At 42.7% G+C, this 17,033-nt stretch overlaps 1 protein-coding gene across 2 annotated transcripts in view; it reads right to left on the bottom strand.

Moving 5' to 3' along the window:
* Positions 1 to 6,081, bottom strand: part of DRD3 (dopamine receptor D3) — a 36,814-nt gene extending 30,733 nt beyond the window's left edge. For both annotated transcript variants that reach the window (XM_007107974.2, XM_007107975.2), the window contains exon 1: positions 5,812 to 6,081. In XM_007107974.2, coding sequence (XP_007108036.1) covers positions 5,812 to 6,081 — 270 coding nt within the window. The remainder of the gene's footprint in view (positions 1 to 5,811) is intronic.
* Between the last annotated feature and the right edge of the window lie 10,952 nt (positions 6,082 to 17,033).

Here is a 17,033-nt window from a genome sequence, read left to right as displayed (position 1 = left end):
TGAAATGGGGTTTTTACAGATTAGTGGTTCCTACCTGTCAGTTTGTAGCAGATGGACAGCTGGCTGCACAAATCAGCTGGGGTGGGAATGGGCCTGGTATTAAGGGCTTGTTACAATTGCTATAGACTTTCAGGACCACCCCTAGAAATTCCGGTTTGGTAGATCTGGGGTAGACCCATCAGTCTGTATTTTGAACAAGCAGCTCCTGGTCATAAAGGTTTAGCTCAAAGTTTAGGTTCATGAGAGTCATGGAGGAGCTCTTTTAAAGTGCAGACCCTGAGGCCCATGCCCACAGAGAATCCCGGTCACTGAGATGTGGCCAGAAATTTCTTGAGGTTGGATCAAACTTTAGAAATGACAGCAGAAATACTCTCCAAGCCCTTCCAGCTTTCATAGTCTATGACTTCCATCAAAATCCAGACTTTGGTGAAGAGACTGTGAGATGCTCCTGCTTTTGTTTCCCAGTAGGGAGCTTTTAAATTGCTATCATCTGGGGTTTTTTTTTGATCCCATTCAGGCCACCCTTCGTGGCTTTCCTGTTTGAAATTCTTATGGCTCTAGGATGGTGGGGTTTTTTTTTTTTTTTTTTGTGGTACGCAGGCCTCTCACTGTTGTGGCCTCTCCCGTTGCGGAGCACAGGCTCCGGACGCACAGGCCCAGTGGCCATGGCTCACGGGCCCAGCCGCCCCGCGGCATGTGGGATCCTCCCGGACCGGGGCACGAACCTGCGTCCCCTGCATCGGCAGGTGGACTCTCAACCACTGCGCCACCAGGGAAGCCCCTCATCTGGGGTTTTTTGAGCAAAGGTAAAATTCTTCTTAAAAATGTCTTTATTTTTAATAATCAATATCATTACAAGTCCAAAGGCACCTGTCTCCCAAAACAGCACTTCTCCTTCCTGTCATCACTCTCTGACCTTTGATCAGGCTCTCTACGGCGAGTTTCCCTGCCTGAACCCACTTGGCACTTTTTTGCTTGTTTATATTCCCTAACCCTCAAATCTTTTCTCCAGTCCACACTGGGACCCAAGTACTCTGAGTTTAGTATTCTAAATGTTCCCCTGGTTGCTTACGCTGCCTTTCTGCCCTGATACAAGTGTATTAAACATCACAAAAGGTGCTTAACCGAGTGGAACACAATGGAATGTTGGTGCTTAGAGAGGGAGCTCCAAACAGACTGCAGCTTCTAGAGCAGGAAATTAAAAACTTGAGAGGGAATCTGAGATAGAGCTATTTGGTACAGAACAGAAAAGAGTTTTCATGAAAATGCTGCAAACTGAATTACAGAGATGGCCAGGCCAGGGCCCTCTGGAATATAATTTACTCTGAGGTCACCTGTATTGCTCTTATCCTCAACTTCTCTGCTAGGCCTGAGGACTCAGGAAACTGAAGAAGGTCAGTGACTGGCCCCCGCTAATCCCTTTTAATATATTGTCCAGGCCCAGTCTTCTTTGTACCTTCATGATGAGAATGGTACCAGCGAAGGCCACTGTGGTGCATACTTGCTGACTGTCTTCTTTCCTCTTTCCAATAGTCCTTGGGTTCCACTGGGAATCCCTGAGATTCCTGAGCAGTTGGTGTGTTCTATGGAAGGTACACATAACCTATGCTAAACTGACTATTCTATTCAGTGATTAGTTCAGAGAAAATCGTGTGCCATAAGCCAGTCTAATCCAAGTACATCTTGACACTTCTACTAGAAATTCTGGGACATGGATTTTCTCTTTTGCTGTGAATGGTGTGGTGCACACATGTGAGGTCTATAGCTTACCCTTTGCCTGTGGATAAGGTCAGTATATGGAAGAAGACAGAGCTGAGAAAACTGTAGAGAAGTGGAACTGGAGCCCTGTTCAAATTGTGCCTGCAGTCCACCCTACCACAGGACTTTTAAACTTGCTGGTATGAGAGCCAATGCATTCTGTTCATTGTTTAAGTCAATCGGAGTTAAGATTTCTTTTACTTAACAATAAAATTGTCTAAACTGAGATATTTATAGATCACACTTTGTAGTTATCGAAGCATTTTTTCAGTTGATGACAGTTGAGTCTAAATCAACCTTGTGAGGTAGGGAAAGTATAGTCGTCACTTTCATTTTATTCATTTAACTCCACGCCTTCTGACTCCCAATTCTGAGTCTTTCTCATAGCACAGCCCTGCATCAGAATAACATTCATCCCAGTGAATTCCAGCAGAAGCACAAAGTTATATGACATTTTATTGCCTACATCACCCCCACATCTTCTTTTTTAATAAAACCCACATTTTTCACTTTTCCTTTTCTATCCTCCCTTGCATCTAAAAGTGGCCTTATGTTCCAGGTGTAGCCAGTTAGACAAATGATGTTCCTTAGGGAGATGCTTCAAGCCACTCCAGGGAAAGGGCTTTTATTTACTTTTTCTTTTTCTGCTGTCCCCACCCATCCTATTTTTGAGTATGGCCATGATGCTTGGGGCTATGGCAGCCCTTTTGTGAGTAGCATGAGGAAGTGAGTTTGCCAAGGATGAGGAACAGAAAGAATGAGAGTCTGGTCCTTGATGACACCTGAAGCAGCTGAAACAATACCAACAGAACTCCTTCCTCCAGAATTCTGTCTATGTGAGAAAAGTAACTCCTATTTGTTTAAGCCACAGTGAGTCAAATTTTCCAATATTTACAGTCAAAACATTCATAACTCATATATACTGGTGTCTGTCATTATGAGCCAGTTTTCTTCTGAAGGAAGGGGTCTGGCCAATGTGAGCCAATATTCCCTTCAAACAAGATGGATACATTCAAATCAAAGCACAGGAAGCTGGGAATTTGACAGCTAATTTGGCCCCCTCATGGTGTTCTTCTCATGTTTGTTCTGTCCTCCTGGGGGCCCTCAAACCTCCAGCAATCTCTGTGGTCAACACTGCATCTTTTCCTCTTTTCAAGGGAGCTCTTTGGTATGATCTTCTAATTACTAGACCAGCTACTCGTCATTAGGACAAGTTAGTGAGAGTAACACTTTTTGCTCTTCTCTGAGACATGTGAATGTATGTATTCACAATCACTTTAAGAGCTCAAAGTGCTCTTTTCTCTCGTTAAAGCACCCAGTCTACTTCTGAGGTCCACAGAAAGCAGGCAGACATTTAAGACTAAGGGAAATATACAGGCTGGGGTGGGATAGAGAGACCTGATCCTTTGGAATAGAGCCTTCTCTTATCTTAACTGGTTGTCTGTTAATGATGGCTACCTAATGTCATATTCTGTCTTTTATTGAGACAGACCCTTAGTTGACTGTTGGGGAAAGTGACGTAGAGATACTAAGCTGCAGTTACTAGAGCCTTGAAGCAAGTGGGTAGGACCAAAAAGAGGTCGCAAAGCCCATTTCCCAGTGGAGAGATGTCTCTGCTCCCCCAAATCTTTTTTGTATGATTTTAAACTTATGTGACTGTACTCTTGATTACTGAACACCTACCTGTTATAAATAACCTGTTGGACAGAGGGCATCTTGGTTTTTTTTTGTTTGTTTTGTTTTTTTGTTTTTTGTTTTTCTTTTTTTTTTGGTACGCGGGCCTCTCACTGTTGTGGCCTCTACCATTGCGGAGCAGAGGCTCCGCGGCCATGGCTTACGGGCCCAGCCGCTCCGCGGCATGTGGGATCTTCCCGGACCGGGGCATGAACCCATGTCCCCTGCATCGGCAGGCAGACTCTCAACCACTGCGCCACCAGGGAAGCCCGCATCTTGGTTTTAATGAGGGGAAACAAGAGCTCTACCAGAGCTCTTCTCACAGGGGAAAACCCATAGATACAACCTGCAGAGAGCACTAAGGCCTTTGGCAAGATTTCATGCTGGCCCTCTGTTGCTGAGTTACTCCTCTATGCTCAGCAGTAGAGTGGGCGTACCACCCATACTGGCAGGTGTAGCTAGAAGGGGATGCCAGGGGTATCCAGTGTGAGAAGGTCACAATGTCCATCTCCTATACCAGTATCTACAGAGGTTTTCCAATATAATCCATTCAGAGTCCTGGAAGCAATCACAAATGGACAGCCAATGAGTGCCCTGAGTGCACAGACACCAAAAGCCTGGTTTTATTTCAGAGGCAATTAAAATGCTAATCAGAGTGAAGGTTCTCTTCCTGCCTTTCTTTCTGACATTCGTCCTTCTGGCAGACTTAAGAATCCTTGTAATGTATAGGGATGGACAGAAACACTTTTGAGGAGGGTGCGGTGATGTTCTGAATCATTGACTAATCCATCCACACTGGGTTGTAGCACCTAAAGTCTGCCTCACTCTTGAACAGAAATATCATATACTTCTAACTCCTTTTCAGTATCATTATTAAAAAATAAAATAAAAGTAAATAGTTCATTGTAACAATAGGTGTAGCTGCAGATGGTATAAGCAGGAATGGCCCATCTAATGCATACATTACAGACCAGATTCATTTATCATTCATACATCAAATATTTATTTAGTACATATTATGTGCCAGGTAGTATGTTTGGACTACAGGGAAAAAAAGAACAAAGACATAGCTTCTGACTTCAAGGATGTCTCGGCCTAATTGGGTTGAGAAAAGTCAAGATAATTACAAGACCCTTTGACATCAGGATAATCCTAACTGGGAAAAATTAATGCATATTTTTTTCTCTGAGTATTCCCTTAGCTTTTAAATCTATCCCAATCAGCCTAGTTGTTTTTATTCTTTTCCTTTCCTTTTCTATCTCCTTGATTTCTTTCCTTAATGTCTCCCCATTGAGATCATAAGTCTAATTTTAGTTCCCAGTCATTCTTTAATATGGTTACTTGCCTAAGCAGTCTATGTTCGAGGTTTTTGCTCTCCTGTGATATGTCATACTTAATTAACTGTCATCTTCACTATTAATATTAACTGAGATATTAATTTGATGAATTTTAATTTCTCTTAATCATGGCATCATTTTGAGCCTTCATTGGATACCTTTTTAGAATGATACACAGTGCAGAGGAGAAATATTAATAGGATATTAAGGGTTTAAAAAAAAACTCTTTAGTAATTGCATGTTTTCCTGGTAAGAATATCTGTTTCTTGAACAGGTGTAGGCACCCTGATTTCCTTGTTAGCAAATGGATGTTTTGTCTTGATCACCTCCTGACTCTGTTTTGCACTTTCAAATGAAAATACTTTAAAATTTAAGAAATGTTTCTCTCTGGCAGAATTCTCCAGGGTCTGCTGCATTATCTAACTGGTGAGGGAGGCACCAAAAACATAAATTTCATCTTTTCCTTTGGAAGCAGAGTCTGCGGAGGGCTGGTACCCAGGAGGAAAATGCTGAGTCCGAGGGCAACTGAACCATCAGAAGTCTGATCTATCTGCAGACTGTTCTTGCTCTCTTTTCCTCTCATTCAGTTAAAAAAGAAAATTCTTTTTTAAAAAATTAATTCCTCTGCCCCTACATGCCTCCTGCACATCGCCACCCCTATATACATTGAAACACTGATGAAGATGGCCACTGGACTGCTCCCACCCCACCCCCTGTGTCTTTGCAACATGACTGGCACAGAGAGTAAGCCTGGTGCATTTCTAGGACAAGTCCCATCACTCAAGTCCAGTCACCTGGATGCTGGAGGCCTGGGGAGAGAATCATTCCCAGCTCCCTGGTTCTGACGTGGGCAAGTGATGCTGGAATAATGCTGCTCTCAGGACCTTCAGGTCCCTCATGAAAGGGAGAATGACAGGAGCTCTCCTTCCCTCCCTAGACCCTGGATCATGGCAGGGAGCATTCTGACCCCAGACGCCAGGAGCTCACGGAAGACAAAGACAAGCACGGTCACATGGGCAGCTTGCACTTGCGACCTACTCACCTCCAGGTACACCACCCAGGGCATCACCAACGTGGCCACCAGCAGGTCTGCCACGGCCAGGCTCACCACCAGATAGTTGGTGGTGGTCTGCAGGGCCCGTTCCTTCAGCACAGCCACACACACCAGACCATTTCCAAAGATGATGGCCAGGATGAGCACGCAGTAGGAGAGGGCATAGTAGGCATGTGGGCGGGCCCGGCCGGCCCCGGTGGAGTTCTCTGCTGCACACGTGGTGTTGATGTGGCCCCCCAGCTGGCTGAGAGGCGCCATAGCCCGGAGGGAGAGGAGGGACCCCGACACGTTTACTGGGAGGAGATAGAAAACAATGTCGGTCAAGTCAGACTCTTTGGAGCTTGGCTGCTTTGGGTACATTTTTTTTTTTTTTTTTTTGGTGGTATGCGGGCCTCCCTCTGTTGTGGCCTCTCCCGTTGCGGAGCACAGGCTCCGGACGCGCAGGCTCAGCGGCCATGGCTCACGGGCCCAGCCGCTCCGCGGCATGTGGGATCCTCCCAGAGCGGGGCGCGAACCCGGTTCCCCTGCATCGGCAGGCGGACGCGCAACCACTGCGCCACCAGGGAAGCCCTGGGTACATTTTTTGATTTTTTGATTCGATAAATATTTTGTTGAGCACTTCTATATGCTGGGCAGTATTCTAAGCCCTGGATATACAGCAATGAAAAAAATAGATACAAATCCCTGCCCTCATGAAGTCTCCATTCCAGAGAAGACAGTAATAAACAAGATAAATCCAAGATGTGGTATGTTCGATGATGACATGTATTTTGGAGAACAAAAAATTAGGGAAGGGGGTGAGGACAGGGTGAGGATGGTGTGTGTGTGTGAGTACTTGGGTAAGCAGGAAGCCCTCATGGAGATGGTGACCGTAGAGTCACGACCTGGAGGAAGCCCACTGTGCTGATAGCCGAGCAGGAGGAATGGCAGGTACAAAGGCAGGGCGGTAGGGCGGCTGGCAGGTGGAAGGGACAGCAGGGAGGCCAGTGGAAAGAGCCGGGTGAGGCAGGGGCAGAGTGGAAGGGTGTGAGGTTGAGAGGTCTTGCTGGGCCATTGAAAGAACCGTGCTTGGACTCTGAGTGAGATGGGGAGCTGTTGCAGGATTAGAATCCCAGCTCTACCACTTCCGAACTCTGGGGTCTTGGGCATGTAACTTCACCTCTCTGAGCTTCAGTTGCCTCCTCTGTAAAATGGGAGAAATAATGGAACTCGTCCCACGGGGATTTTGTGAAGATTAAATGAGCTATTACATATGGAAGACGTTGACAGCCATGCCCGACACCTAGAAAGCTATGCAAGTCTTAGCTCTTTTTCCCTGATTGGTCTGTTTCTCTTAGCTTCCTTGTCTCCTCCCTCCCTGTCTCTCTTGCCCGCATTTGCCTTTCCCATGCCTCCCTTCACTTCCTTCAATGTCCCGTTCTTTCTCTTGGGTCTTATGTAGCAGGACATGGTGGGTTTGGGAGACTGGGCTGTGGGAGAAAATCTCAAGAAAAATGGGGTTTAGAGGCAGTACAGTGGTTTTTATATTTAGGGAAAATCCATGTACCGAATTTTATTTGAAACCTCCTAATTTTTTTTTTTTTTTTTGGCTGCACCATGTGGCTTGTGGGATCTTAGTTCCCGACCAGGGATTGAACCCAGGCCATGGCAGTGAAAGCGCCCAGTCCTAACCACTGGACCACCAGGGAATTCCTGAAACCTCCTAATGTTTAAAGACTTATTACTAATTTTAAAAATATTTAAGCCTTATGAACTCTCCCGTCCCCCTCCACCCCAAAATCCCACATCCATGGGCCAATGACCCATGCATCACCAGTTTTCAATCTCTGACCTAGTCCAATGCCCTCACTTTTCAAACAGGGAAATTGAGACCCAGAGAGATGAGTAACAAATCTTATGTCACAGCTTCCTAGTGGCAGAACTGGCATGCAGGCCTTCCAACGCCCTCCTTTGACATCTGAAAGCCATAGCAACTGTCACATCACTAGCCCACTGGGAAAAGCCAATCCTCCAACCGTGGGGACTTTGGACATAGCGTGGGAAAAGCAACAGAGCCCATTGGTTGCCCCCATGACACCAACCTGTTGGGGCCAGAAGAGACTCTGGGCTCTTAAAGCCAGGTTTGTGTGTGTCTGTGGGGGACAAAAGTCATTGTGTCCTGAAGAAAAATATGGAAATGACTTTGTGCCAAGGGTAGCAGTGCATCAAAGCCACATGCTGGGGGAAGCACAGGCTTATAGCCTATGGTATGATCCTGAGACTTGGGTAAGAGTGACTCCTGCCCTGGGCTCTGTGCTTCCGAGGGCTTCACGTTGGACCCCATCTGGTCATATCCTTCCTAGAGGATAAGGTCATGCTCTCCCATGGCACCAAGGAGCAGATCCATCAAGAGTCCACACTCCCATTCTAGACCATACTCTTGGTACCAAGATCACAGGATTCTCTGCCCAAACTGCTTGGAACCTATTTCTAGGGCAGCACCAGCCTCATTTCGGATCTGTCACCCTGAAGGAAGACTGTGGCATGTATGTGTGGGACCCATGGGTTCCAAGGGTAGCTGTTTGGAAGAGCTCAGATGAATAGCTTGGATGTAGCCCGAGGTGTGGAGAGAAGAGGACAGAGTCCCTGGGACAGGATGTCAGGTGGGGCAGCTTCTCCTGTCCTCTCACATTTTGTATGGAACTCTTAAGGCCCAGGAACCCTAATTTCAAATCTGGCCTTCCAGATTGTTAAGAAGGTACCTTTATCAAGGCAGGAGGAGTAAACATTTCATTCAATGGTGTTTGTTAATTATAACTAAAATATTTAGACATGGAGTATATGGGTCTCCATGGGAACTCTTGCTCCAGGCTGTGGCAGAGGTAGAGGCTGGCTTGGTGGCCAGGATTTGCTCTCAATTCTGCTAACTGCTGCTCTCCTTTGATTAGGAGATTGGCTTAATCCTGGCTGTCATTTTGTATGCCATTTTGAATGTTTCAGCCTGGAATGTGAAAGTGTTAAAATGAACAAATAATTGTAAGGGGTGAGTGATTTGGAATGAATTCAGAGAATTGTTTAAAAAAAATCCTTCTTTATCTTGGCACACTGTTTGCACTAAATATATTTTAAAGCATAATAATAATTTTTGATAATAATTATAATTTTCTCATTATTCAGAGAAGGGCAGCCACTACCCCGGAGATAGCACTGTTGCTGCCAAGAGCTTCTGGAAAAATACAAAGCTTTCTGATTGTTCAAGGATATTTTCACCTTCGAGGCAGGCTCAGGCCCAGAATGCCTTTCCTTCTGCAACTGGGCCACGTTGGAAATCAATGGCCGGAAATCACTCTTTCCTAGGGTCTGTAGTTGGCTCATGATGTCTTAGCCTCATCTTCCCTGTCAGGTAGGAGGGAGGCATAAAACCTTGGGATATTTGTTACCATCTTGCTGGACATTTTACTCTGCCGAGGTTTGACAGCTACTTAAAAATAGTACAGCTAAGTGTCAATGACTAACTATATGAAGGGAAACCCTCAACTCTGAAAATCAATTCTGAGCCTGACGTTGGATCACCATTGCCTGAGTTTCTGATTTACTTATTTTGTGCATTGCACTGTCTCTGCTCTTAGATTCTTTAGAGCAGCAGGTGGGGGTAAGCCTTGGTTGCCCAGGCAGTTCCTCATGAGTTGTGGGTGTGGGAGATGAAAGCAGAAAATGAGTGAGATGCTAGATTACTCCCCACTTTTCAGCTTCATTGTTTCAACTTCCTCCCTCCTTAGATTAAAAAAAAATTTGTTTTTAACCAGCATTGCTTATATAACACAGAACTGGGCTGGGTTTTCTCCTTTCTTTCTCCTTTTGATAGATATGCTATCAGATAGTAAACTGGTCTCAGGTAGGAGAAGTAAAGAGCCTGGAGAATTCATTAACTTGATAATCACTCTCTAAGTAATTCATAATGATAGCCTGGTTTCCTCATCAGCAAAATGAGGATAATCATACCCACTCTATAGGGTTATTGCGCAGTCAAATAAAATTATATACGTAAAGTCTTGGCACTGTTGACAACTGGGGCTGGATAATTCTTTGTTGGGGCAGGGGGTGCTGTCATCTGCATTGTAGGATTTTTAGCAACATCCCTGACATCTACTCACTAGGTGCCAGTAGCACTTCCCCTTGCCCCAGCTGTGACAGTGAAAAAAGTCTCCGACATTGTCAAATGTCCCTTGTGGGGCAAAATTGCTCTCCCCATTGAGATTCATGGCTCTAACATAATGTCTGGCACGTTGCACTTAAAATATTGTAGCTTTTATTGTTTAAGGGCAAGTGGGAATAGGTGCATGGGTCAAATAAACTACAATTGCAGAGTGTCTAATGGACTTGGAAATTAGGAGATTACTGATGACCTCAGTAAAGAGTGTTAGTTAAGAGTGGACGGAGGTGAGAAAGTGGAGAAGGCAAGGACTAGAAGATTATTGCTGGTCTTACTCTTTCAAGAATCATTATACATAATACTACTTACAAATTTTAATGAGCCTTTGAATTTCTTACACAGTCTTTATAGTTTATTCTAGCATCTCTTAGAGTGAGTGCATAATCTGCTTTAAAAAGCAGGGGGACAGAGCGTGGTCAGGCCCCCACGAGCTATGAGAGACATCCTGATTTGATGATATTCAGTCCCTCAGTGTGGAACCACAGTCTGCCTGGAACATCTATCTGTAGGTTGCCTCGTTTGGGCTCCTGGTTCCATACCAGTCGTCTCCCACTGAGTTTGTTAAGAAGTTATTTATTAAGACTTACAGGGTTTTAAATGTTTGTTCTCTTTCCTCAAGGCTATCAAGTTAAGCAAAAAACAAACAAGAAAAACAAAAACATCTTGAGTTCTCAACCTCCTTCTGAAGACAATATTCACTACCACTTCTGGCTGCTACTGTGTGCCGGGCACTAGTACTGTACAGATATTACCTCGTTTTAATATTTATAGTAACCCTGAAGGTGGATATTGATATCTTCCTTTTATAGGTTAAAAAATTGAGACTCAGTAACTTTCTTAAGATTACACAATGTGTAGGGGGCTACATTGAGCCCAGCTTTCATCTTGTGTCTCCCTAAATCCAAAACTTGTGACTTATTTAATGTGTCTATGCTGGGAGTGGAAGGTGATGTGGGCAGTCATTTCCAGATAGAAATGGTTTTTCCTAAACCCAGAACAAAACGCCTTGATAGCAGGGTCACAAGACCAACTACTTATATCATAGATCTCTGTCTTTTGCCATCTCTAAACTTTCACTCACTTACATCCTGATCTGTAGTCTCCAGAGCTTCTCTGGCTTGGGGCTTCAATGCAAACTTGCTATATTGCCTGAAAAAATTAATAATTATAACTAACATTTTATAAGCATTATCTTATTTAACCCTCACAACAACCTGATGAAGGAAATAGGTGCTATTATTATCCCCATTTTTGCAGTTGAAGAAAGTAACAGAAAGGTTAAGTATCTTGCTGAGGTCATACACCAGTAATTATGGAGCTGATTCAACCCAAGATCTGTTTCCAGAACTCCATGTTCTTAACATCCCCATTATTCAGGTGAAGGAGACAAACCTGAAAAGGGGGCTAATTTTAAAACCTCGCCTTTTCAGAGTATCTTGTGCACATGACCTGACCAAACTCAGTGAAGTCAATGCAGATGCACACTGCACATAGAAACAGTGGGAGTTACATTGTCATCATTATTAGAGGTAGTCTTTAGCATTTCTATGGCACTTTATTCTTGAAAATTGCTGTCTAGTTTATTTTCCTACTGAAAATTCACTAGTGCATTGAAATACATAGCCTATTTATATATTTGGGCACATCTACATTGTTGGTAAATGTACAGAGAAAAATCATATCTGGTTACTGAGATCCAGTAGCTAAGGTAATATAGCTTTTCTTCATTAAACTTTCCCAGTAAAGCAGAGCATCCCTACTTTCCACCACAAATTCTAATGTCTGAGCATCCTACCATTCTATTCAGAGATAAAATGGGGAACTCAATGGATTAGTCAATCAATCAATAAGCAAATGTTAATTGATGACAAACTTCCATACATTAGAAATTGAATTTAGTATCGGGTAAAATCTACTTTGTATTTGTTTAAATTCATATTCCATAATAAGCAGGCTTCTGTATAGATTCTTTAATATCAGGCATGCATTTGGATACTGTCAGTGTTTTCTATGCTCAACATCCCTGCAACACTGCTAGCCAAGCAGACCCTTGAAAATGTTCAACTATAAATAAACGTGTCTGAGTAAGAATCTTTCTCATATGGTATCTGCTTCTCTTTGGCTACAAGAGATCCAATGCTATGTCAAGCAGTGATTCTTCACTCCTACCCATGGACAGACATTTTACTGACCTTTTAGTGTCAGTAAGCAAAGGGCTTCACCTGTAAAGTGCAAACAAGCATGCAGAATGTGTTTAGAATCCAAGTTTCACTTTGCTATTGCTGCATTATTATTTGTGCATTCATTTTGATAGTGTTTGATTAAACTAAAGGCATGAACTGGAAAAATGACTAATTGCAACAACTTCCGTTGACCCAATAAGCTACAGTAAGTAACGAAAGTCCTACAATTAAACAACAACAATACCCTCAAAATCATATGCCATCAGTAAAGAAAATATACACAATTATCATCTCAAGCACTGCATATCTCTGTTGGGAATAATTGGATTCTGACTTGGAAACAGCCTGACTTAAAATAGACCATTGAAAACAGTGCCTCTCCAAACCCTCAACCCTGGATTACCAGGGTGCTGAAATGGGGAATTTAAAATAACAGACCCTTCCAATTAAGTAAAACCCTTAAGAGGAAAACAATCAACTTCCATAAAAATCTCAGGATTAGTAACAGCTTTTTATTTTCCATCTTTTAATTCTGCCTTGATATAGCTTCTAGAGCCCATGAGGATCTAATTTGGGGGGAAAAAAAGAGAAAGAGAACAGGTTTCTACTGCCCCAAAAATGAGAAGAAAATGAAAACAGTTTCCTCAGGGGTTCAGGTTTTTAAATAAGAGAGGTTACAGAGTTTTAATGCATGTTCTTAGAGAACCACAGAACCCCAAACTGCTTAAATAACCTCTCAGGAAAACACTGTGTATTAAACTAGAAACGAAAAGAAAAACTACTTACCCTGAAAATTTCTTCTGATTTCTGGAGACTGTGGGGTTTAGCACCTCAGCTCCTGCAGCCATTTACTAACAGCAGACATGCCCAAGCAAAGCAAACTTTGCCTTTCCCAGGACACAGAAACTGTGGAAATGAACAGAAAGAAAATCACCCATTTTTGCCTCTCAGGTGAAATCACTTGTGTGCTGCTCTTCCAGCTTCCCTATTAGACCTTACTGCATGTTTCATAGCTGCTTTCGAATGCATCATTTTCTCTAGAGAATTTGGGAGGGACCCTAAACTGAACGTTGCTTGGGTCAGCCCTTCAGGAGCTCTGTCCTTGGTGCTGAAAGAGAGGTGTAGCAGGATCCGTTTTCCACCTCTCCTCTTTTCCCTCTGTGCCTCTATGTGCTTTGTGCTATGCTTTTTAGTACATGTGTATTTTCCCCTCAGTGCTCTTTTGAATCTCAGTTTTCCCACTGTCTTTACTTCTATGCTTTAATTTCTCTTGAATAATTCTCACTTTCCTCAGTTTAATTGTCATTCCAGCTTTTGGTGGGTGTAAAGATGATTGGTTCAGAAGAATGAGCAGATCAACAAATTGATACCACAAGTGGTTAATAGAAATCAGTACACTTTAAAACACAATTGACAGAATAATTGAACTTGGAGGTGTAAGCCTGTCTTGGAAAAGAAGGTTAAAGGAAATATATTACAGCGGAAGCAAAACTAAGGCATGAAGTATAACTGGTGATAAAGTTGAAATAAGTTTAATACTGTGAGAAATGTTAAATGTTTATTTAGTGGCACTCCTTGTTTTCAGAGAACTTTACAATAACATTTGCCAATTCATTCTTAATGCTCTTCTGAGGTATATGTGGGTAAGTTTTTAAAAACTCAACTTTAGAACTGGCTAAAAGGAGATGCAATGAAGGGCAGTCAGTGAAAGTCAGTTTCTGAAGCAGCACTAGAACTTAAACAATCTTAACTCATTGTCACCTGTTCATATAACATTTAACCATGGAATCTTAACTATTCCCTATTTTCTTGTTTTCGATTTCTTTTCCTTCCTTCAGAAAGGGTGGTAATTCTTTTACTACTTTCTCTGCCAACAGTGGATATGTCTGGCAGCTGCAGTCCAGACTGTCACGGGGAAGCTAGTCCCAGTTCAACTATGATAGAGACCTCTGCTGGCTGAGAAAGGCAGCAACAACAAGGTCTAAACATTGCTATTAATAACAGCCATCATTTATTGAGCATGTACTAGTAGCCAGTCATTTTACTGCATTCTCTGTTTTAATCCTTTCCACAACCCTAAAAGGTAGGTACTGTTTTTCCATTCCTAGTTTATAAATAGGGAAATTGAGGCTTAGAGAGGTTAAAATACTTTCTGAAGGTCACACAGCTAACAAGTAGTAGAGCCAGGATTTGGATCTGACATCAATTAATTCTGGAGCATGTTCTCTTAACTGCTATGCTACAATTCTTCCAAAGATGGAAAATTTAGATTTCCCAGGAGACTGACAATATGTCATAGAGAATAATAATTATGATGACAAAAATGATGATATCAGTGATACAATATTGCTATGGTGACTTATAGTTTATAAGGCGTTTTCTAATTCATGCTCCCATCTGCATCTTACGTAAATCCTCATGATGCCCATTTTTACAGAGGCTGTTATGGATTGAATTGTATCCTCCCCAAATCCATAATCTCAGAATGTGACTATATTTGGAAATAAGGTCTTTAAAGAGGTGATTAAGTAAAAATGAGGCCATTACGGTGTGCCCTAATACAAGCTGACTGGTGTCCTTATAAGAAGAGGGAGGGACACCAGGGAGACACACACAGAGAAAAGGCCACATGAACACAGCAAGAAGGCAGCCCTCTGCAAGCCAAGAAGAGAGTCCTCAGGAGAAACCAAACCTGTCAACAAGTTGATCTTGGACTTCTAGCCCCCAGAAGTGTGGGAAAATTAATTCATGTTGTTTAAGCCATCCAAACTGTAGTATTTTGTTACATAAACCCTAGCAAACTAATACAGAAGTTTAGGGAGGTTAGGTGCCATATCCAAGGTTGCTCATGATTTACGGGGCATAAATGTACTGTTACGTGGCACAAATATATCGAATATGCCCTAAAACTGGAATTTCCAGCTTGAATGTAAACCCCTAGGCTCTTCTTCCCTTGGATTCGGGGACCAAGAGAATATGCACTGTCAAGGTTTGGCATGTCTGATATATAACAGCAGAGAATGTACGAGTAGAATTTAGCAGAATCATATTAAGGAGCTCAGGGTCTTATTGCTCTTTTTCAGCATCATGGTTCCACTTTGAGTATCCTATGTTTATTTTCTTTAACATTTGATGATATCATATCTGATGATAATGCTGCCCTGATAATGCATGAATGTAGCAGGAAAGGTCACATTTCTAAACTTTCTGTGTTGAGAGTACATGGTGTATCCTCACACAGCAGCTATAAATGTTGCTGGCAGAATTCTCCTCAGCATTTTTGTAATGTCTTTCTTTGGCAAATTTCAGAGGAAGATAAAGAGGGAAATTAACCGACATGCCCAAAGTCACACATCTAGGCAGTCAACTCAGTCTTGACTCAACTGTCTCTCTAGTAGATTCCCTGACTGCCTTAGGGAACAGAAAGTGGGTGGTGAATAAGGGGGTCCTTTCTCTCAGGACTTCAATGTAGATGACAGTCAGCAATTGCTCCTTTTAATCTGGCACTTTCCACTCATACAACACTGAACAAGTTTCAGTCTTTTAAGTAAACAGAACTCTTATTCGTGATTGGCATTGAAGATTTGGAGACCTGCCTTCTGGGAAGGACTCCAGGACGCCTACAAAACCGATATGCTTGGGTAGAAATCAAGAAAAATATAGAACATTCTCATTTTCCTTCCATGAATCCATCTCAGTAGCATGACTGGAACATAAGATGTTCCAGTCAACAGTGCTTCATCAGGGAAGTCTTCATATTTTGAGCCTGAACTGGGAGATTTAGAGCAAGAGTTAAGAGGTGGTGGGTGTCTGATACATAGGCATGCTCAGTGGTTTTGTTTGAAAGGGAATTGGTGTGAAGTCTGTGGTAGAAATATTCCCCTCTAGTCTTTGAAATGCTGCTCCAGGGTAGCAGTTCTTCGGTTTCATCACAGGAATCTTGCCTTCAGCACCAACCATTGAGTGCAACATGACTTTCTCACATCACTTTAAGCTGCCACAGAGATCACACTCAGCAGGACAGTGTGGAGACCAAATGAGGCAGGATTGGGAGCCAATTTTCAGGGCCCTGTATGAACAGAGGGACATTTTGTTTCCATGTGTCAACATAACTAGGATTTTTCACTGTGAACTGGTAGATTTGATTATCATAACAATTTTTTTTTACATCTTTATTGGAGTATAATTGCTTTACAATGTTGTGTTAGTTTCTGCTGTACAACAAAGTGAATCAGCTATATGTATACTTATATCCCCATATCTCCTTCCTCTTGCGTCTCCCTCCCACCCTCCCTATCCCGCCCCTCTAGGTTGTCACAAAGCATCAAGCTGATCTCCCTGTGCTATGCAGATGCTTCCCACTAGCTATCTATTTTACATTTGGTAGTGTATATATGTCAGTGTTACTCTCTCACTTCGCATGACGATATTAAATTACATAAATACCATCAAGGAATAGCCCTTTGGTATGTTTTTCACTAGAATCAGACCTCAAGTTGTAGAGTGCAAAGGTAATTTGGCAAATGCAGTAAGTGGTCCAGGTAATATGATAGCATCTTCCTAATCCCAGACCCCATTCCTCACCAATGACACGGTGGTCTTGCCATAGATGAGAAAGCCCTAGGTTTTATGTTTGAATTCACTCTGCTGCTGTAATAAATGTATGAAAGAGAAAAATAGGTCAATTCATTTTTTATTGTCTAGTACTGGGCTCGAATCTTTCTTCTTTTTTACCAGAGAATGACACCAAGTGACAGTGGAAGATTCCCAACCAATCAGATTAGTACCCACTCCACTCTTTTACAGGTAGCAGAGTAAGAGTAGGTAAGGAAGTA

The sequence above is a fragment of the Physeter macrocephalus genome, chromosome 1 (genome assembly GCF_002837175.3).
Source record: "Physeter macrocephalus isolate SW-GA chromosome 1, ASM283717v5, whole genome shotgun sequence".
NCBI classification, from domain to species: domain Eukaryota; kingdom Metazoa; phylum Chordata; class Mammalia; order Artiodactyla; family Physeteridae; genus Physeter; species Physeter macrocephalus.
This window is presented reverse-complemented; position numbering and strand designations above follow the sequence as displayed.